This window comes from Panthera pardus, unplaced genomic scaffold (genome assembly GCF_024362965.1).
Source record: "Panthera pardus isolate Hobbes unplaced genomic scaffold, ASM2436296v1 HiC_scaffold_7, whole genome shotgun sequence".
In the NCBI taxonomy this organism is placed as follows: Eukaryota; Metazoa; Chordata; class Mammalia; order Carnivora; family Felidae; genus Panthera; species Panthera pardus.
Window position 1 is genome coordinate 10056442 of NW_026527002.1, and position 22038 is coordinate 10078479.

Consider the following 22038-nt stretch of genomic DNA (forward strand, 5'->3'; position numbering starts at 1 on the left):
ATGAAGTCCCTGGAATAAATCTAACACAAGTGGGGAAAGACCTTTACAGAGAAAATCATAAGGAAGACGTTAAAGAAGGCCTAAATAAATGAGTGATTCACTGCAATCCCAATCAGAATCCCAGCGGGCTTTCTTTTATGGAACTTGACAAGCTGTTCTTAAAAGCACGTAGAAGTGCAGGATAAGGCCAACAATAGCGAAGACATAAACTGAAAAGGAAAATAAAGTGTGAGGCCCTGAACCTATAAATATCAAGAGTTATTATACAGTTACAATGATTGAGACAGTGGTATTAGAGAGGAAATGCAGATCTACTTAATAGAAGGCAAGAAACCAATAAGAACACAGGTCCGTACAAAAAGCATAATTATTTGCAGGAAATATGCTGTATACTTAGAAAAGCTGAGAAAATCAATGAAAAAAATCACCGGACTAGTAGGAATATAGTTTCCCAGTCCCCACAGGACACCTTAGTAAGGTACCTATCACAGCTTGAAGGGTCGGATAAGACTTTCCAGAACAACTGGAAACAAGTGACTTCAGCCAAGCTGAAATCAGAAGAATAAGTAAGAGTCAGCCAGATGCAAAAGAGGAAGGAGGCTGAATGCTCTCAGTACAGGGAACATGCAGGAAGGCTCAGAGGGACGAGACCATTTGATTCAGGATCTGCACAGATGCAAAGAGCGGGAGCACAGAATTCCACAGGACACCAGCGACCACACGTACTGCACACACAAGGGCTAGAACCTAAGCCACGTAAGGTTCAGACTTTACCCTGAGGGCAGCTGGAAATCCTGAAGAGTTTTAAACAGACGTGCGACATAATCAAGTTCCTTAGAAAAAGCACATTTTCAAGGCATGCTCGGTAGGGAAGAGAGAATAGGAAAAGGGAAGACTGGAGTCAGGTGGACAAGCTCACAGCCGCTACAGTGTTCTGAGTGAAGGCAGTGGGGGCCTGAACTCAGGCCAACAGCAGGGTGAAAAGACGGAAGTTGACGGCCTAGAAAGATCTTAGTGAGCATCAGTCCACAGGCCTGTCTGGCTGACCCAAGTCAGGATGGAGAAGCGGAGGCAGGGACATTCCCGACAACACGCAGGTCTGGGGGCCCGGACGGTGACATCGGCGGTCTGGGACAGGCCAAAGGAGGCACTCGGATCAAAGACATCTGCTGCTTTTAGAATCTGGGAACGAAATCATTAAAAACTTACCTGTTCTTGTCAAATGATGTCCTAGCCAAACGCGACTGCAAAATAGCGGTTATCTATTAAAACAGAACCATTAAAAAATAAGGATTTAGGAGTGAAACCTCAATACAATTTAATTCACGAAAAAGACACCGATCTTTAGAAACTCTTACCATAGCAGTTTGGTCCCCAAGTTTGTCAAGGCAGGACGCTCTGTGAAGCTACAATATACAAATGTACAAGAATTTATTTTTTTTTCTCCAAAACGATACAAAGATATTTCCTTAGAAGCAATGAAAACCAGCAATCATTCTGTTCCTCGGTAACAGGTAAGATCACTTCTGATACATCTGTGACTTCTTCCTAACATACAGTGTTCAAATGCAACATATTCAAGTAAATCTGCTTCATATTTAGAAAAGAAATTATGGTTTTAGAGAGATGTATAAATAAGATTTTTTTTTCTTTTTTTAAGTTTCTGCCTAAGCGTGCTTTGAATTCTCTGCCCAGGGAATGCCCGAGGAAGGCGCTGGCTTACCTGAAGCAACGTTTCCACGACATCTTCCACTTTCCCTGAAACATCCAATTCAAAAACGTACTCCATTGTGCCCTAAGAAGAAGGGAAACAAATCAAATCAAGGGAAGAGAAGAAGCCCAACCATACTACTTTAGGAACATTTGCAATGCCTCTGCTGGGCTGTGCCCGTGTCTGCCCGCTCCTCCCCCTGGAATGAGAGCTGGGGGGTGGGGGAGGGGGCAGGAGCAGACCCTGCCAGACATTACTGCTACATTTATTATTTCTTCCCTTCTGCCAACTTTGGACTCAGTTGGCTGTTTTCTCTCATTTCTCGAGGTGTGTAGTTAGGTTTTTAAATCTGAGATGTTTCCTTCCCTTACTGTAGGTACGTATCACTAGAAACTTCCCCCTCAGTACAGCTTTTGCCGCATCCTGTAAGTTTAGGCATGTTCCGTTTTCGATTTTGTCTCGAGGTGTTTTTTAATTGCCCCATTTCTTCTTTGACCCACTGGTCGTTGCTGGTAACGCCTGTGAACTTGCCTTCTGCTATGTATTTCTAGTTTTAGTCCACCACGGTCAGAAAAGATGCCTGGTATGACTTCAATCTTCTTAAATTCGTTTTGTGACGTGACATGTGCTATGTCCTAGGGAATGTTCCTTGTGCTCCTGAGAAGAATGTGTATTCTGCTGCTGTTGGGTGGAGTGTTCTCTGTATGTCTCTTAGGTTCATCTGGTCTACACTGTTGTTCAGATCCTCTGTTTCCTAACTGACCTTCTGTCTGGATGCTCTACCTATTATTGAAAGTGGGGCATCGAGGGGCACCCGGTTAAGCATCCAACTCTTGATTTTGGCTCAGGTCATGATCTCACACACAGTTCGTGAGATCGAGCCCTGCGTCAGGTTCTACACTGCCAGCACAGAGCCTACTTGCCTACTTGGGATTCTCTCTCTCTCCCTCTCTCTCTCTCTCTGCCCCTCCCCGACTGTGTGCTCTTTCTCAAAATAAAGAAACATTAAAAAAAAAAAAAAAAAAAGGAAGTGGGGCATTGAGATCTTCTATTTTTATTGTGTTGCTATCAATTTCTCCCTTCAATTCTGTCAATGTTTGCTTCAAACATTTAGGTGCTCAGAGGGCAGGTGAATATCTCCTGTGATGGTTAATGTGATTTGTCACATTCTCTCGTCTTAGCCCTGAGGGAGCGTCTGCTGGGCTGCACTGTCCTCCGTCTGCTGGACCACAGGTCCCTGGAGCGGCAGCCTGATGCCCAGCTTTTCCTCGTGGTCGGTGGCCCCAGGCATCTAGAGCATGCTGGGTCCTGGCACCGCTCCAACACAGGCAACACTGAAGCCAGTCCCTCGGGCAGCCACCCCAACAGTCAGAACACAGTCCCGGACACACGGTTGGACACGGTCCTGTCTTCTCCCGGAAGGAGCTGCGAGTTCCCTCCCGTCACGCGGTACGGTATTGGGGGCGGGACTATATTGAAAGGATGTTACAAACATCCCTATTGGCTTCAGTGGGGCTGTTTCCATGCTAACCTGGGGTGCAGGGCCTCTTAACTGGTTTCCAGGTTTGTCACAAAAGGCACTGGTGGTCCATGTATTGTTGACTGAATCAGGGTCTCCATGAGAGGAACCAGGGCTTCCTATTCCGCCATCTCTCATGGTCACCACCGATGTCACTATCCCTCTTTTTCAATCTGAAAATCACACCCATTTTACGCTGAAGCAACAGAGCTTCTCTGCTTCGGAAACCTCCCTCATCTCCTTTTACATAACTTCTCAATGGACCAAGAACAGCTTTGTGGATATCAGGAGAGCGATGGGAGGGAGAGTCCCCCAGGCAGTGGTCTCAACTTGGCGGGGGGGGGGGGGGGGGGGGGGGATGGGCAGGGGGGGTTCCTACTACCCCAGTGCATTGAGGTCCTACTCAACACCAGGGGGAACAGTGAGTAGGGTGTCTATACCTGCAGTGTGAGGGATGCTCCCACACCATTAAGAACCATCCTTCCCCAAATGCCAACAGCACCAGTGGAGAGCAATTAAATCTCATATCTACAGTTTCTGACTGGTAAATGCCAGTGTTTCTTGTGCATAAACCTCAAAGCCACAGCATGTAGTCTGCGGGTTCCCCGAGTGCTGAGACACTGCAGGCTGGCCTATGACAGACGGAGGTTTAGCCTGTGGGGCTGTTTGCTCCAAGAGGGTGGCTTTTCCTCATTCACGGTGGTGTCCGTGTGCAGAGCACCAGCCTGAATGCAGGTCCCGTAAAAACCCTCTTTTGGTAGGAGTTACCCCTTTACTATATATTAAGCTGAAGCCAAAGAATGAAGTGATGTACAGAACGGTTAAATGTGATGCCTATGCTTCCTTGACAAGGCCTGGAAAACCAAAAATGTATGCAAGTATACTCATAGCTCTCTCAATTAAGACAATTTATAAATTATTATTCAGCTCTCAAGGGCATTTTATATGCTATAAATATTTCTTAAACATTTTAAAAAATACAGTTAGCAAATAACCTTATAAATGACACACATTCTGATTTCAATTGCTAATCTAATAATTTAAGCTTTATTTCTCCCCCCTATTAGACACATTTATTTTTTTAAGTCAAAAATTTATTGAAATCTCTTGGACTAAAGGCTATGGCTCCCTTGGGTAATTCTGTTATAACTGCTGGTAACAAGCTTTAAATACTCTTTATTATTCTTCTATTCGATTAAAGATGTTAATAAAATCACAAAATCTTACTGCTTAAAATCACTATATAAAGTGCCGGGAATAAATGAAAAGCTTTACTTACCCTTTCTATTTTATACGGTGCAACAATATTGTGTTCTTTAATGAAATATACCTGAGAAGGACAAATCAATTACGTGTGAGATAATTAAAAATTCTCAGTAATAAGTTACTATAAATTAAGATATTATGCATCAAATTTAAAGCAGTGTGAACATAATCTCTATTTCCAAAAGCACTTGCATTGCTCTTAGTATGGCTTTAAAGTTGTAGTGTTAGGATAACAAATTTTAAAAAGGGATTCATCAAGGCAGCAAGGTAGCAATCACTGCCGGGTAAGTAAAATCCCCAAGATGTTTTATGAATGTCATGACCTGTACCCAGTAACCAAGCAGAAAGAGGAAGGAAGCTAATCGAAGTGCCAATTTTCTAAGAAACGGGTAAAACAAAGTCACTGTGGTATGAGATATGCTTATTAACATAAAGAAACTTCCCTTCTCTGTAGGTGATCTGGGCATAGGGTGTCTTACACGCACTGGTCACCTGCCTACACTGTATGTTAGCAACCATGTCCAAGAAGCAATGCCACCCGCCAGGGCCGTCAACATGGAGCCCTACCCGTCTCCCTGCCTTCCCTCCTGCCATGATGATGGGAGTGCCCGGGCCCTCAGAAGCGGTCACTCTACTAGGCCACAAAATGTAGACCTCCCTCCACCTGCCAGCTGTTCAGAAACTCGGCTCCTATGGTGATAACGCTTGCTGTACTTTCTCACATTTGAAACAAACAAGAGATAAGAACCCTCCCTTGGGTCTTATATCCTCATTTTACTGTTTCTGTTCCTTTTTGTGGCAAAACTCTTTGCAAGAGCTGACGGTACTTTCTCTTGGGCCCTGGGTGGGTTTTTAGCCACATCACACATTACAGGGGTGAATCCACTCCTGAGGTCATAAGAGGTGCACCAGATCTCCAGGTCACCAAACTCAAGGGTCTGTTCTGAGCATTTCCTGGGTTCTGTTTCTCGGAGCTCAGGATGGCTCTTCCTGAAGCAGCTGTCCAGCTGGCTTCCAGCCACCAGCTCCCAGCCCTCCGTGGCCTCGCCCGCTACCCCTTCTGTCTTCCTTCAGACCCTCTCTCTTCCCAACCTCCCAAGGCAGACTTGCTGGGTCTAGTCCTCAGGCCCCTCTGTGTACACCCGGCCCCTAGAAACCTCATCCAGGCCCAGGGCTTCACCCAGCTTATGTCTGTCGCCTCAGCCTTCTCCCTGAAACCCAGACCAATGCTCCCGAGGCCCGGCAGACTTTTCCTCTCGGAGGTCACCTTCTCAACAGAGCCTGCTCTTCCCCAGGCTCCTTGACAGCAATGAAGGGCCTTGCTATCCACCTTTTTGGGGGTCATTCCTGACTGTTCTCCTTTGTACCTTGCAACGAACCCATCAGTACACCTGTTAGGTTTTTCTTCAGCATGTATCCAGACACTGGCCACCTCTCACCCTCCCATTGCTACCATCCTGGACTAAAACCTCCAGGTTCTCAATACCCCTCAAGGCTCTCCTTGCTTCCGCTCATGCCCCCTACAGCACATTCCCTACCCAGCCTCCAAGAGATTTACCAACACACACAACTCAGCTGGCAGGGGTTATTTATTCTCTTTTGTGCTTTATGTGGACTGCTTATTACCCCACAGGGCCTCCGTGACACAGAGCCCACCACCGCTCCACCTCCCTTCCTCGCTGCCCTTCATCCCTCGCCCCAGGCACGTTCACCCACACTGAGCCTGCCACCTGCCAGGACCTTCGCCTCTCAGGCCCCCACCACTCGGCAGCTGCCTGGCTCATTCCCTCAGCCCTTCTGAGTGGTGTGCCTTCCCATGTGCCTTTGCGGCCAGGCACCGCTGCCCATTCTCTCTAAGGCAGCTCCTGCTTTCCTCATCATTCTCAATTCTTTTGTCCTGTTTGCATTTTCTTCAGTACAGAAGATGTCTGCTTATTGTCTGTTGCCCCCATCAAACAGTAAAGTCCATGGGGAGAGGGGCTTTGAATACTTTATTCTTCCCTATGCCTTCAAAGCCGTGAATATATATACTGAATATATAAATGCATGAATAAAAACTATTATTTACACAAACACCTACTCTCTAAAGCCTAAAGAACCATAACATAGTTCTGAAACAAGTGTGACCTCTTAAAGTAATCAAAAGCCACAAAAGTTGAGCTGCTTTTAATTGTATACTTAAGCTGATTTTGAGTTAGTCTGACACGAGACCTCTGCTACTAAGTCTGTAAATGACTAAAATGGATCATTTGTATAATGGAAACCACGCTTCCAATTGAGAAAGTACCTCTTCCTTTCAAGAAGTGGACTTTCTAGAACAAAGCTATGATGTAGGATGATACTACAGAAATAATGAGAGCACAGGTGCAGGCCAGAATGATGGTGTTCCCCCCACCCCACCTCCAAAGTAATAGATGGCTTTAACTGTTTTCATTTATACCAGGTAAAACAACAGGAAGTCAAAGATAGGCTGGTTTCAAATGTTTTCTTCCTGGAAACTAACTGAATCATGGAAGGTAGACCTAGAAAATCACCTCATCTGTTTATCTCCCTGCTTTCATAAAACACTTTTCAATACACATTAAAAAGTGTTCCATGGGGCCTCCTGGATGGCTCAGTCGGCTAAGTGTCTAAGTCTTGATCTTGGCTCAGGTCATGATCTCACAGTTCGTGAGTTTGAGCCCCATGTCGGGCTCTGTGCTGGGCACAGAGCCTGCTTGGGATTCTCTCTCTCCCTCTCTCTCTGCCCCTCCCTTGCTCGCTCTCTCTCTCAAAATAAATGAATAAACTTAAAAAAAAAAAAAAGTGTTCCATGAACAGAAGGGGTAGGTGATCTGAAAAAAACCCACCGGAGCAGCCTCTGCTCCAATCATGTCCCTCCTACGCTTACTTGACCGTGGAATGATTTCCCTTTGAGAAAATCCACTTCATGGAACTAGGCCTCTGCAGATAGTTGGGGCAACGTGATCTCTAACCCTCTCATTTTAAAGATAAAAAAGGTAAAATCCAGAGCAAAAAGCAAGTGGGAGAGGCCCTTGACTCCTTTCTTATTTATAAGTTAAAAAAAAAAAAAAAAATCTATGAACGAACTAAGTATATGATGGGAGAAAAACCGTATTTTAATTTTCTCTGTGTTGCTGGCAGTAAGCACGGCACTGGGTACATCATTGTACACGGAATACATCTGGAATGAGTAAGAGGTCATGACCCCAAGCCTCATCACTGTACAAGCCGGCACATCCTGAGCTGGTGGCCTGCTGTCACCATGAGTCAAGCCGAGATCCTACTTCAGTGCTGTGCTGCTGGCCCCCACCGACTAAGTGGCCAGGAGGCCTGGGGGGAGGAGGGGACGAGGGGGGGGCTGCGGTGGTTTCATCTCAACCCACAGACACCATCATGATCCTCAGGACGAAACCACAAGCCTGCGGGCATCACACAACTTTATAAACATTAAGGATCTCATTAGTGATCACAGCTTTAAAAAAATATATTTCTCGGGGCCCCTGGTGGCTCAGCCAGTTACGTGTCCGACTTCGGCTCAGGTCACGATCTCATGGTTCGTGGGTTCGAGCCCCGCATCGGGCTCTGGGCTGACAGCTCAGAGCCTGGAGCCTACTCCGGATTCTGTGTCTCCCTCTCTCTCTGCCCCTCCCCCGCTTGTGCGCTCGCTCTCTCTCTCTCTCAAAAATAAATAAAAAATTTTAAGAATATTTCTCAATGGTTCAATATTAAAAGCATTTAAAGATCTATTCCAGCAGTCTTCGTCTGAGATTTCTACCAATAATTTCACTGTGCTAAAAAAACCCAAAATGGTGTGTGCGTGTTTTTACTCAGGTTAAGAAAAAAATATTCACTATGTGCTTCTTACCTGACTGAAAAGGAGTGAAATCGCCCCAGATTTTGCCCTACAATGCAGATAAAAGTCATTAAATATACAGAATTTTTTGGCAGAAGTAAAATTAATAGTTTTACTGTTACAGAAAAAGTTACTGACAAAGACATACTTTGTAAAGTGTCTACTGGATCCATTTTCTTCATGTTTTCCTATTTTTATACAATCTCTCAAAGGAATCTGGATAAAATTGAGGGAGAAATATTATAAAAATAAGCAAAGGTAAGATATACACTAAGAGTAGGAATGTCTCTGTTCACATTTAAGATGCATTTACCTTAATGATGGGCTGGGATATTGCATCTGGTTCAAAAATAACTGATTTTGAACATATTTTTAAGGAGCCTCTGATTTTCCTAGGGATCAAAATACAAAGGATTATTGCTCATGAACATAACAGAAGTCACCAAAGAACTAGAATACATTTTAACTAGAAAGTACATAGCCAAACCATTAACTAAAAGAACAACAATGCAATTTAAGAGAAGTGGCAGGCCAGATTTTGAACCCGGGGCCATAGTTGGCCATCCTGATCCCATTGCTCATTAGGAACTGAAATTTTTATCATTCTTTCTGTGTTTATTATCTAGAATTCATTAATAGAGAACAACTTGACAGTATTTATCTGCGATCTGGTTACCCTAAAAGTACAAGTTGTACAGAGAAAGCAGGAAAACTGCTTGATTCTTACTTTTCTGAGGGGAGAGCTAGAAAATGCTTTCTTTTAAAAGAAAAGTGTATGAATCCACATAAATGTTTCCAATTCAAAAGTAAGATCAGGCTTTTAACTTAACTCCTTTACTATTGGATTTGTATCTCTTTCGTACTCAAAGTCTCTGTCACAGCATCAACATACTACTCATTTGCTTCACATAAATCTACGTGCGTGTGTGAATAACGAACAGTTTCAAAATAATAATACCAAAAGTACTAACAACAATATTACTACTAAAACATTTGCCACCTTTTTTGCAATTCTTTTTCTACTCAGGCTGCATCTCACCAGAGACACAAATTACTGTAGTTACCCCTCAACTTATATGTAGTTAAGTTCATTTGCTTCATTTTCTTTTCATTTTTAGGATTTGCTGTTTCTTCTGAAATTCAATTCTATATTAAAATACGGGTAGGGGGCGCCTGGGTGGCTCAGTCGGTTGAGTGTCCGACTTCAGCTCAGGTCATGATCTCACAGTCTGTGAGTTCGAGCCCCACATCGGGCTCTGTGAGGACAGCTCAGAGCCTGGAGCCTGCTTTTCGGATTCTGTGTCTCCCTCGCTCTCTGCGCCACCCCCCGCCCCCCACTCTCTGTCTCTCTTTGTCTCTCAAAAAACGAATAAATGTTAAAAAAAATTTAAATATATGCAAAATATTTCTATAGTTCCAAAAGCAAAGGATATAAAATAAGGGACACTCAGAGAAGTCTAGTTGTCATTTTATATTATTCCCCCATCGCTCCTTCTTCTGTGTAATCATTTTCATTACCTTTTAGTTTATGCTTTTTAAAATGTGTAATTTAAAAAATTTTTAATTTTTAAAAAATATAGCCAAAAAATTATTTCCTTCCATTCTTATGTGAAAGATAGCATACAGTACCCAGTATTCTGCCCTTCACTTTTTGCACTGAATGCATGCCGGAGACAACTCCACAGCACTATGCACAACTTCTTCAGTCACTGGACTCTTTCCAGTATTTTGCTATTACAAGCAACGTTATGGTAAATAACCCTGTTCATGGGTCCACTTACATATTTCCCACGGTACCCCTGAGACAGCTTCCTAGAAACAGCCTTGCTAGATCAACAGGTTAATGCACATGCCATGCTGCTAGATATCACCGAATTCACTTCCATGGATTATACCAATGTACTCTAATGGTAACTTAAAACGTAGAAAAATAGGTTTCAGTTTGCTAGCTTACATGTGTGTTTTAATAAGAAACAAACGTACAGTAAAACCTTGGGTTGTAACTTGTTCTGCAAGCGTTCTGCCAGACGAGCAAACATTTCTAATGAATTTTAACTTGATAAACGAGCAACGTCTTGCAATATGAATAGTACATGACGCCGAACATCACATGATCACCACTGACCCAATGGTTCTTTTCTCTCTCTCTGTCTCTCTTTCTCGCTCTCTACGGGATCGTGGGTGATCGTCTCCCCACGGATGCTCGGTCTCAAGCCACGGTGTTCGGCAGAAATCAGTGATTTTTCAGAATGTTGGAAGGTGCCCGCAACGGGCACTAGGGTATTTTTTGTCATTTCACAGCACAGTCCTTTGCTTTTCCAGGAGAGTCAGCTTAGGAACGCTTTGCTTCATTCTAGGTCAGGCTACCCGCAGATAGAGACCCTCTCCTCTGCAGCCTTATTGCCGGTTACATTAAATACAGTACATGGCAAGAATTTATTAATACTGTACTGTAGTCAACATCCGTTAGTGATAGTGAAAGTTGTCCTACACAATAACCCTCCTCTCTCTTGTCTCCCTCACACCAGTCACAAAGGTTTTCAAGGGTAAGTGCAGGTTAATATATTTTTCTTTAGATGTTGTATTTTCTTTATTATTTTATATAATATTACAGTATTGTAATCATTTTTATAGGAATATTTTTGGGTTGTGGAATGAATCATCTGAGTTTCTGTTATTTCTTATGGGGAAATTTGCTTTAATGTACAAATGCTTTGGGTTACAAGTATGTTCCCAGAATGAATTACGCTCACAAATCAAGGTTTTACCGTACTTAATTTTAAGCAAGACATTGTTATGATATAGGGCAGAGGAGTATTGGGAGGAAAAACAAAGGTATGAAATTAAGGAAAAGAATATGAGCAAAATTCCGGAAGTAAGAAAACAAGGTCTTACTTTCAAGGAATAGTAATTATCTAATTTGAATGCTAAGGAAACAGACATTCAATGCACAGTAGTTTCTGATGCCTGCCTTCCTCCCCAATAGGACAGACACTCCAGGGTCAACTTGTACCCTTCCTGCCCCAGACTTAGACTTAGCCACTTCTCCCAAACAAAAAGCTAAGTAATTTTCACTTTAGGTTGTATCCAAACAAACACCACACGGCTTTGATGGCCCTTTCAAAATAAAACCTGAAGAACAATAAATATTAAAGAGTTTAACTAGTATCAAAGCATGTTCAAGTTGTGGCCTGTATTTGTTAAGGGACATCTCTCAAAGGAAACCATAAGCAAAAACAACTTTGCTGCAACAACTCTGATTTTATGCATTTCAAGTTGGTATTTTAAACAAAAAATTTCATTATAAATTTTTGTACACAGCTTTCAAAAGGTATGGCCAAAGAAACTGAATCTGTTTTTATAGCAATAAGCTGTAACTATTACAATATTCAGAAAACTGATTTCACTTCTACTTCAGATCAAATTATTCATTTTGAACGTACTGATTTTTATGCCACTCTGGTGTTTTATGATCATTACCTTATAACACCATAACCCAAATAATTGAGAGTATAAGTACAAAAGTGACACATGAAAAAAAAAAAAAAAGATGGAATAATGAAGCCTAGTCCTATCCAGCTGATTTAAGCACCCATATTAGAGGAATTCATACACACTACTTCTTAGCTTTAGAAAAATCTGAAGTATGACAGCAACTTGTAAGGCCTCCTTTCTCATTATGTTCCCAGTACAAAAGGGGGGAGAATCTGCAAGATCATACATTTAATTTTTAAAACATCAGACAAGGAAAAGGTCTGTGACTCTGTAAAGATCCAAAAATCTTCCTTACCTTTCGTTGTGACCACCTTTGCTCTGAATATGATTAGCTGTATGTTGTTCAAAGTAGTATTCCTCCAAGTTAAGTAGGAGCAAGGAAAATCTAAATTTGGAAAAACCAGAGCAAACAAAACGAAACCTCATGTTTATTATTTTTTTTAAGTATAAGAAAGCAGAATATTTAAAGCATCTGTTCTCAAAGCGTTTTTCCATTCATTAAATCAACAAGTACTTATTAAGTGTAGATCCTATACCAGAAACCCTTCTCTAGTCACTGGGAGAAAGCGACAGACAGACCTACCTGGCCAAGCCAAAAATAACACAAATAAAATTGTTTACAAGTGGATTTTTTAACTCCTTTAGGAGAACCCCCAAATTTTATATTAAATTTTTTTTGAAATGTTTATTTACTTTTGACAGAGAGAGAGAGAGAGAGAGAGAGAGAGAGCACGCAAGAGCAGGGGAGGGGCAGAGAGAGAGGGAGACACAGAATCCGAAGCAGGCTCCAGGCTCTGAGCTGTCAGCACAGAGCCCGATGCGGGGCTCGAACCCGCAGACCGCAAGACCATGACCTGAGCCAAAGTCAGACGCTCAACCGACCGAGCCACCCAGGTGCCTGAGAACCCCCCAATTTTTTGAAATAAAACTTATTCTTGCCTGAACAAAACCTGGGGCTTTCCCATCTATGGAGTTTTTTCATCCTTTGTTTCCTCTGACCCACCACCAGACGTCCCCACCTCCCCTTCAGACTGCACCCCTCCTCCCGTTCTAGTGTTCCACCTTCTGGTTAGTTGGGTTTATCTTACGACTTCTACAAGATCATATGATTCTGAGAGTCAGATCTTTAGATACAGTCCAATGCTTTGGTGTTGAGTAAGTAAGTAAACTGAACAGAAGAGGACTGAAATGTAGATCTTTTAAAAGTTTTAAGTGCTTTAAAAGTATGAATTCAGTTGTATGGCCACAGAAATAAACACATGGCAAATAAATGAAAGCAAGTGTTTTGTCTGTTCTGCGGTGACATCGGGCAACACTGGCGGCATTCTACAGGGTCAGGAAAAGCTCTCACGGGCAGTGTGGGACTGGAGGTCTGGTGTGTTGGAGGAAGGTATCTCTGATATACATAGCAGATCAAGCATGTGTGTCTATCTCTGCTCCACTAACATGTGAATGAAAATATTTTTTAAATTGTAAGACCTCAGACCAAAGAAAACTGAAGAGTCACAAAGACAAGAGCAACAAATATGTAAGAAATGGAAAGCAGATGGGAGGACTCGCCAGAGATCGGAAACCAGAACGGCAGATGCCTCCAGTAGAAGATACCAATCGGTAGAAAACCAACTCAAGTCACAGGACTTCCAAAAAGTCCTGAAATCGCAGGAATCAGGTACCAAGAAGATAGGGAGGAAGCATGGGGGGCATGGCCCGAAGTCTGAATGAGTCAGTAGCCCAGATTCCTCCCCTGATGCCTATCCTACTTCGCTCTGGCACAGGTTTTTCTAGACAAAAACTGAGTAAGAGGCTCCAAAGCAGACACCAAGCACAGTGGAGAGCAAGGCTACGTACGGCGTGAAAAGAGAGTGATTAAGGAAAAAGTAGGAACACATAACCACTCCAAGCAACAGTTTGGCAGATTATTTTTAGGAAAAAACCGACTAGCTTTAGAGAAAAGACCTATGGATAGGAGTACTTGAAGGAGCCGGGTCTCTACAATATCATCCCTTACTGGAGCCCACCAGAAAGGGCCTGCCCACAGTGACACAGAATTACATGCTTCATGCTTCAATACGAATCGATAACTCAAGATCACCAGGCTCTAACATGAAGGAACTAGAGCAAAACAAGCGGAAGAACACAATGTGAAGTTCTAGACATAATACAGAGAACAGGAGCTCAAAAACCTATAATATACTTACAAAAAAGCCATTACATCCAGACAACAAGACATTGCTCGTTACAAAGAAAACCTGAACCAAAAGACAAATAACTCATAAATTAAAAATAATGACAGCAGGAACCAGCTTTATCATCCTCATAGGTAACTCTTTATTAGCCTATTTATTCTATGTCTTTAAGTCCATGAACAAGAATTAATCATTGGCTAAAATGCCAGAGCTCAAAGGCAAATGCTCACTATTAATTCTTATTCTGAAGTTGAATACAATCACCAGAGTTAGGATTGCTAGAACAGTCCTTTGATGCTTCAGATAATTGCCACGAAGGTTTAAATCAGAGACATACTTCCTAGTTACCTTGGCCCTTGTTTTTAGCTTGTGTCTTAATGACCTAAAAACCTTTGCTTGGGCTGGAGCTATATAATCCTTCCTTCCCCTTCTTGGTCCCCACTCCTCCTCTTAAGAGAAAAGGTAAAATAAGATAAGTATCTTTAGTAAGACAATGGCACAATTTTATTGCTATGAAGCACAAAGAACCTTCATAGACAATCGGCTCTTCCATATAATTATTAAAATATAACCCTGTTCTTTGCCACAACATGGATGGATCTAGAGGGTATTAAATTACATGAAATTAATCAGAGAAAGACAAATACCATATGATTTCACTCATATGTGGTATTTAAGAAACACAACAAATGAATACAGGATAAAGAGACAAAGAAAAAAATAGACTCTTAAATACAGAGAACTGGTGACTGCCAGAGGGGAGGGGTTGGGGGGTGGCTGAAATAGGTAAAGGGATTTAAGAACACACCTGTGATGAGCACCGAGTAACGTACAGGCTTGTGGAATAATTATATTATACACTAAGTTTTTTAAAAAGAAAAATAAACATATATACATATATAATCCTATCCTTAATATTGTTAAAACGTCCATACTACCCAAAGTGATCTGCAGAAATCATTGCCAAATCCAGTGTCATGAAGCTTCCCCCCAAGTCTTCTAGGAGTTTTGTACTTTCAGGTCTTGCATTTTAGGCCTGCAATCCATTTCGAGTTAATTTTTGTATGCGATTTTAAAGTAAGGGCCCAACTTCATTCTTTTGCATGTGGAAATCCAGTTTTCCCAGCACCATTTGTTGAAAAGATTGTCCTTTTCTTTCTTCAAAAACTTTTTTAATATTTACTTATTATTTTGAGAGAGAGAGTGTGAGCGAGGGAGGGGCAGAGTGAGAGGGAGACATAGAACCCAAAGCAGGCTCCAGGCTCTGAGCTGTCAGCACAGAGCCCGACGCAGGGCTCGAACTCCCAGACTCCGAGATCATGACCTGAGCTAAAGTTGGATGCTCAACTGACTGAGCCACCCAGGCGCCCCATGAAAAGACTGTTCTTTTCTTATTGTGTGGCCTTGGAACACTTTTAAAGATCATTTGACATTGATTTGGCAATGATTTCTTGGACAGGACACCAAAAGCAAAAATAAATTAATGTGACCACCTGAAACTTAAAAACTCCTGTGCAGCAAAGAAAATAATCAACAGAATGAGAAGACAACCTAAAGAACTGGAAAGAATATTTGCAAATCATATATCTGGTAAGGAGTTACTACTCAGAATATATAAAGAACTCCTACAGCTCAACAACAAAGCTTAACCCAATTTAAGAATGAGCAAAGGACTTTAACAGATACTTCTCCAAAGAAGATATACAAATGGCTGAAAAGTATATGAAAAGATATCCAATATCAATCATCAGGAAAATGCAAACCAAAACCATAAATGAGAGATCGCCTTGCACACTATTCAAAAGAAGAAGAAGAAGAGGAGGAGGAGGAGGAGGAGGAGGAGGAGGAGGAGGAGGAGGAGGAAAACAAATGTTGGCAAGGATGTGGAGAAATGGGGACCCTTGCCCACTGCTGGCAGGAATGTAAAATGGGGCAGCTGCATGGAAAACAGTGTAGAGGTTCTCTCAAAAATTAAAGAAAGAACTACCACACAATCCACAGTCCCACTTCTGGGTATTTATCCAAAAGAATGGAAAAGGGGACCTCAAGGTATCAAGTGAGCATAACCAGGCTCACTGCAGCGCTGTTTACAACCTAAATGTCCATCAATGATGAATGGATAAAGAAAATGGGATATATGCATACAATGGAATATTATTCAGCTTTCAAAAAGAAGGAAGTCCTGTCTTATGCTACAACATGGATGAACCATTATGCTAGTGAAATAAGCCAGTCACAAAAAAACAAATACTACAAAATTCCACTCATGTGAAGTATCTGAGGTAGTCAAACTCTCACCAAGAAAAAACAGAATGGCCGTTGCTAGGAGCTGGCGGTAAAGGGAAAAGTAGAACAGCTTTTCAGGGAGTTGCTTTTCAGTGGGTACAGAGCTCCCGGTTTGCAAGACGGAAAAGTTCTAGAGATCTGTTGCACAACAATGTGAACATACTTAACACTACTGTACTATACACTTGAAAATGGTTACGACGGTAAAACTATGCTATGTGTTTTTTACCACAATTAAAAAAAATAGTATCAACCATTATAGAACTGGAGTCATCATTTGCTAAGTAACTTGTATCCTGCTTCATTTACTTTTCATTTCATACTTTGTAAGAAACGTAAAACACATGGTAAAGGGACAGAACCAAATTATTTAAAGTTAAAGGATGAAGGGATTTTTCTGAGTTTATTTTTCTCTCTACTGAAGTGTTTAGTTATGCCTGCTTTAAAATTTTTGTATGTAAAAATGGTTCCAATAAGGTTTCGTGGTGTTTTGAACAATGACTTTTAAACCACATCCCCTGGAGGAAAAGGTTCTGTGAAATCGCTTTTATAACTTTAAATGATTTCTTTCCGAGGCTCTTGGCCCTGCCCCTGGGATTCCTCAGTTTAATCTGTCTTTACAGAGGTGTGGTGGGCTCTTCAGATTCTCCTGATAAATTCACTCACTCGGCAACTTAACTTTCTTGAAAAAGATGCTGTCCCATCCTCATGTCACCTAAATTTTAAAGGATACCATTCAACACTTAACCAATAGCATAAAATAAGCTCACCCTAGGCAGCCCCGACGGCAACCTTGTGTTCATGCCCACTCGGCCCCTACCCAACACTCCACTGATGAACAGTATGCACGATGGATCCAGAAGATTGTTCTAGTCGATTAGTTCTCTCGGTTGGAGCTGTACAACAGGCTTCGCTGTGTTGAGGAGAATTGCGTTACGTGCTCAATGGGAGAAAAGGCCCCGAGGCCTCAGTGATGGGTGCACGGGCACAGGAAGGGGCACGAGAGTCCTGTATCTACCATGTCTACTCTGGATACCCTGACACCATGCTTGGATTAAGCTAGATTCCAGCGCCCCTCCCAGTTACAGAGTTGGTTTAACCGAACTGGGCATTTTGGGTCAGCTTCCTAAATTGGCTCCGAAAACGAGGATGTTAAGAAAAACGCTCAACAAACGAGGCGAGAACACAGTCCCTGACTCACCATTAGAGATGTTTCCCCAATAAGACATTTGACGGTCTGAATACAGTCACTCACACACATATTATCCCACCTGTCATACTAACATTAATTTCTCCCTTCTTGATTCTGTTAAAAGACATCACAAGAACAAACCTTATTCTCTGACGAAGTTCAGATGAACTAATCTACTGTGTGTTCCTGACCGACCAGTCAGAATGCTGTCAAAAGAGATTCGCAAGATGTGACTTTACAGTGGATTCGTGCTCGAGACCGGTGGCAACGACTTCCTCTTCTAGTGGTTTATAAACAATCCATCTGATCTAGAAGTCGCACGAAGCCTGCTTATGCACGTATGCTCTTTCTGCACCTTTCAAAGTTCCTAGATCACGAAAACGATCCTGTGGTCCCAAACGCCAACCCTCCCAGCAGCTTACAGCAGGGGAGGGCACACGTTTTCACCCATCTTACGTAGGCTTATCCTGTTACTCTCAGTCTGAAGGTTCGTGTCATGACAGAGTACAAAATAAGAACCACTTTCTCTGTTATAAATCAATTTTACAGTAGCGGCCTGGGCCCTACCCAGCAGCCTGCTTATTTAAATTCAACATCAGGAAACTTAAAAAAAAATTTTTTAATCTATAGCAGTTTTTAAAGCCACCACTCATTCCCATTTGGGGCTTTAACTTTATTTTTGCTAATTAAAAAAAAAAAAAATTATAAGCTCAGAGGAACACTACCTGTACAACCATCCTATGTTTAGTTGTTTGTCTGATTTTCTGTAACTCTTTACCAAAGACCATTTGGCGTGAATGTTCTGAATTTTATTTTTGACAGTTTCACAACTTTCTGGATCAATATCCATTTCAGAAGAGTCCAGTAAAAATGCCTATCTTTTTTTTTTCTTCATTGAAACTTTCAATATCTGTCTTCTAAAAGTCTAGATTCTATGTATGACAGAATCCTTCTTGATCCCGACCCTGGGCTTCAACAACAAATAACTTGCTATGGACTGCTTTTCCTGAAGGTTTCCAGCACTGTTTCTCTTTAATATTCAGAATTTCACAGCTTTCAAGCTCTCTGTCTTAAGATAAATCAACATTTCAACAAGGAAACTCAAGAAACAATAACTGTATCTCACTAAGCATCGACTAAGTAAGGTCTCTTGTCATTTTCTGGGTGCTATTTCCTGTTTTCAATCTACGTGAGGTACACATCCGCCATTTTTTCCCACTCACTCAGATGCCTTAAAACAAGTGAATGCAATGATCTCCGCTCCTCTTTCCAGTAAGTGCCCTGGGTGTTTCCCCCTCTGGTCATGGATTCCCCTGCAGTTGTGCTTCTTGACATTCGGGTGCACTGCCTCACTTCCTGACAGGTCTTTCCTTTTGTATAGCTCTGCAGCTTTTCAGCACTAGTTTCCAATCTGGAGTCCTGTCCTGCCAAGCTTCAGCACCATCGAAGACACACCGTTAATCATCTTCTGTAATAAAATTCGACTCATTTTATCATTCATGGTCCACACGATTGCACAGAGACATCTGTGTGACTAAATGTTATTTCTAGGTCTTGAACCCATTGTTTTCTCATGTAAATTACTGCCCCTTCTTCCCTTGGAGTAGCATTTCATCTCCTACCTGCTGTCTTCCAGTGTAACCAGTATCACCATTTCATCTGCCCTTGTGATCCTTTCCCTTGGGAGTAAGTTTAAAACTCTAGCCCTTGGCCAGACTCTAGGAAATTACATTCTCCTCTGACTTTGTGAGATGCAGTTACTTCCTGGACAAGATGGTTCAGGTATCAAAATCCCTTTCATTGACCATCCGTAAAGCCAATCACTTCTGCTCTCAACTCTCAACTATCTTCGAGAACAAATGGCAAAACTATCACCTACGCTCTCGAAGACTTTCAATTTCCTCATCAAGGGAGGATGCTCCATGAGCACTCCCTAAACTGTCGAGAAGCATAGTTCAAAGAAACCAAAAAGAAAAAAAAAAAAGAAAAGAAAAGGAAAGAAAAAGAGGAATACTTAATTACTGTTCTCTAGAACAGTGCTTCTCCAACGTGAATGTGTGTGCGATCATCCGGGGATCACGTTAAAGTGCAGGTTCAGATGCGAGAGATCTGGGGCACAGCCTGAGACTGCGCGTTTCCTAAGGAGCTCTGAGGCAGTGCTGATGCCACCAGCCCGTGGATTACCCCGAGGACAACAGATGCTAACCAACAGCCACGTACACCAGGCTTCGATCGTCCCTCAGTCATTCTACGTTTCTGAGATACCATAAAAATAAGTAGACCTCATTTTAAAACAGAAGCAGGACGCTGTGGTGGCACAGGAGATGGGCTCGGATAGGACAGTATCTTTTCTAGCCCTAGTTCAGCCGTGACTTGGCCATTAGACTTTTAGTCAAATCACTTTACTATAAAATTGAGGGGAGGGAGACAAATTAGATTACCTCAAGCCTCTTCTTAACAAGCGGGTTTATAGATTTACTAAATAAACCCGGGCTTACACAAATCAGCAGGAATCCCATTTCAGACATTATGGCAGATTACACGTCCAGAGAAACAATCTCAGTACAGAGCCTCTAAAATTGCTGGATCAATTACTGAAATCTCTTTTCAAATGCTTGGCTGAGGTGATGGGAAAGTGAGGAAAAGCTTCAGAAGAGAGAAGTTAGCAGGCACTGGAGCAGTCTTTTCCCCTGGGTGTTTGCCCAACTCTGAGTATTAGAGAGCCTGTACTTATATGCCCTGTGTCCTGAGGGGACAGTGGGAAGGGGGACAGGGGTAGAGAAAGCTAGAATCCCTAAAGTTAATACCCTTGAAGGATGGAAATAAAAACCACCTCCCACCCTTCCCCAGAGGGAGATGGTAGGACCCAGGCTCTGGCTGGGCTGGGGACAAAGTCCGTCTTCCTTGAGAATGTGAAACCACCAGCCTGTCTTGATACACATCTGGGGCTAGAATTCACACTACTTATTTAGCCCAATAAAACTCCAGACAAACCAGTGTGGTCTCTCTCAGCACCCCAGGCAGAAATGAACGCAAATACTTTCTAGAAAACTCCACCTTAAATCCAGGTCTGCAAGGACTCCCAAGAAGGAGCTTCCAAGGAACAAGAAGACACAATCAAAAAATCATAAAATAAGGAACAAAATTACTGAATGAGGCTCAATACAAGCAACAAACTATTCAATCAAACCTGTATAAGCTACAGATAGCTTATTTCCTATATCTAAGCACTCCAATAGAGAAGTTTAAAGAAACAGAAGGACATCAAAAGTATAACAGAGAAACAGACTTTTATCAAAACTGATCAGGCAGTTATAAATGACCCCCCCCAAAACTAGAAATTTAAAAATAATTGAAATTAGAACAAACTAATGATATAGACAGCAAATTAGGCAACTAGAGAAAAAAATGTAAAATGTAAGATAGATTTAAAGAGTCCATAAGGCAGCACAGAAAAATACATATTAAAGAGACTTTACGAGAAATAAAAGTAATATCCTAAGAGCTGAAGGCCTGGCTCCAAATTTTCTAAAACTGTTTCAGCTTTTGAAATACCAATCAGGACAGGTGAATAAAAAGAAATTTTTATACAGACAAACAGCAAAGCACTACAAAGAGGAGATCTTAAAAGCAGCCAGAGAAAAGACAGAGATCAATGTTACAAAGAACAATCAGACTTAAATGATAGGGGGTTGTGGGGTGCCTGGGTGGCCCAGTCGGTTAAGCGACCGACTTTGGCTCAGGTCATGATCTCACAGTTCCTGAGTTTCAGCCCCACGTTGGGCTCTGTGCTGACAGCTTGGAGCCTGGAGCCTGCTTCAGATTCTGCGTCTCCCCCCTCTTTCTACCCCTCCCTCACTCACAGTCCGTCTCTCTCTCTCTCTCTCTCTCAAAAATAAACAAACATTAAAAATTGTTTTTAAAAAAATGATAGGGGTTTGTGGCAGGCTGGTCTCCTCTAGAATAAAAAGTAGCCTCCTGCAAAGCTCCACACAAACCCACTATGCTTCTATGTCAAACAGTCCAGACAAACGCAAGGCTTGGACCCCAGTGCCTTAATTATGCCAGGGAAAGTGCTGGTGGTTCCTTAACCACGGGCACAAATACAACAAATCCTGTCCCTATCCTGCCATATCATATGGGCTCAAGTGCAAGGCTTACCAGCCCCAGTCAGGTCAGAGAAGGGGCGAGGCCAACGCATAGCCACAAACGCTGAGCTGGATGGTGAGTCAAGTCTCCATCACAACACAGCTCTACTGTTTCCTGGCTCCTGGTCATTCCATGGGGTCCAGGTTTCTCCTGGAGTCTGAAGCCTGATCTTACCACGTAGCTAAGAGCTGTACCTTGGGGCAAGGCACACCTTTTCTCTTAGTTTGGGAGCTGAGATCCCCTCCACCAAAAAATGCTTCAGCAAGTCGGGCGCATATTCCCTGGATATCTCCCTTCATTTGCGCAATCTTAAAACTGCTGAGAAAATTACAGTTGACCCCCAAACAACATGGGTTTGAACTGTGCTGACCCACTTAT

The 22038-nt window shown here is 42.3% G+C and overlaps 1 protein-coding gene across 2 annotated transcripts in view; it reads right to left on the reverse strand.

Moving 5' to 3' along the window:
• NSMAF (neutral sphingomyelinase activation associated factor) overlaps window positions 1–22038 on the reverse strand; it is a 61632-nt gene that overhangs the window by 31701 nt on the left and 7893 nt on the right. For both annotated transcript variants that reach the window (XM_019421277.2, XM_053896523.1), the window contains exons 2-9: window positions 12143–12232; window positions 8666–8744; window positions 8501–8568; window positions 8365–8401; window positions 4510–4560; window positions 1724–1795; window positions 1359–1406; window positions 1210–1262 (exon numbers count right to left, since the gene is read on the reverse strand). In XM_019421277.2, coding sequence (XP_019276822.2) covers window positions 1210–1262; window positions 1359–1406; window positions 1724–1795; window positions 4510–4560; window positions 8365–8401; window positions 8501–8568; window positions 8666–8744; window positions 12143–12232 — 498 coding nt within the window. The remainder of the gene's footprint in view (window positions 1–1209; window positions 1263–1358; window positions 1407–1723; window positions 1796–4509; window positions 4561–8364; window positions 8402–8500; window positions 8569–8665; window positions 8745–12142; window positions 12233–22038) is intronic.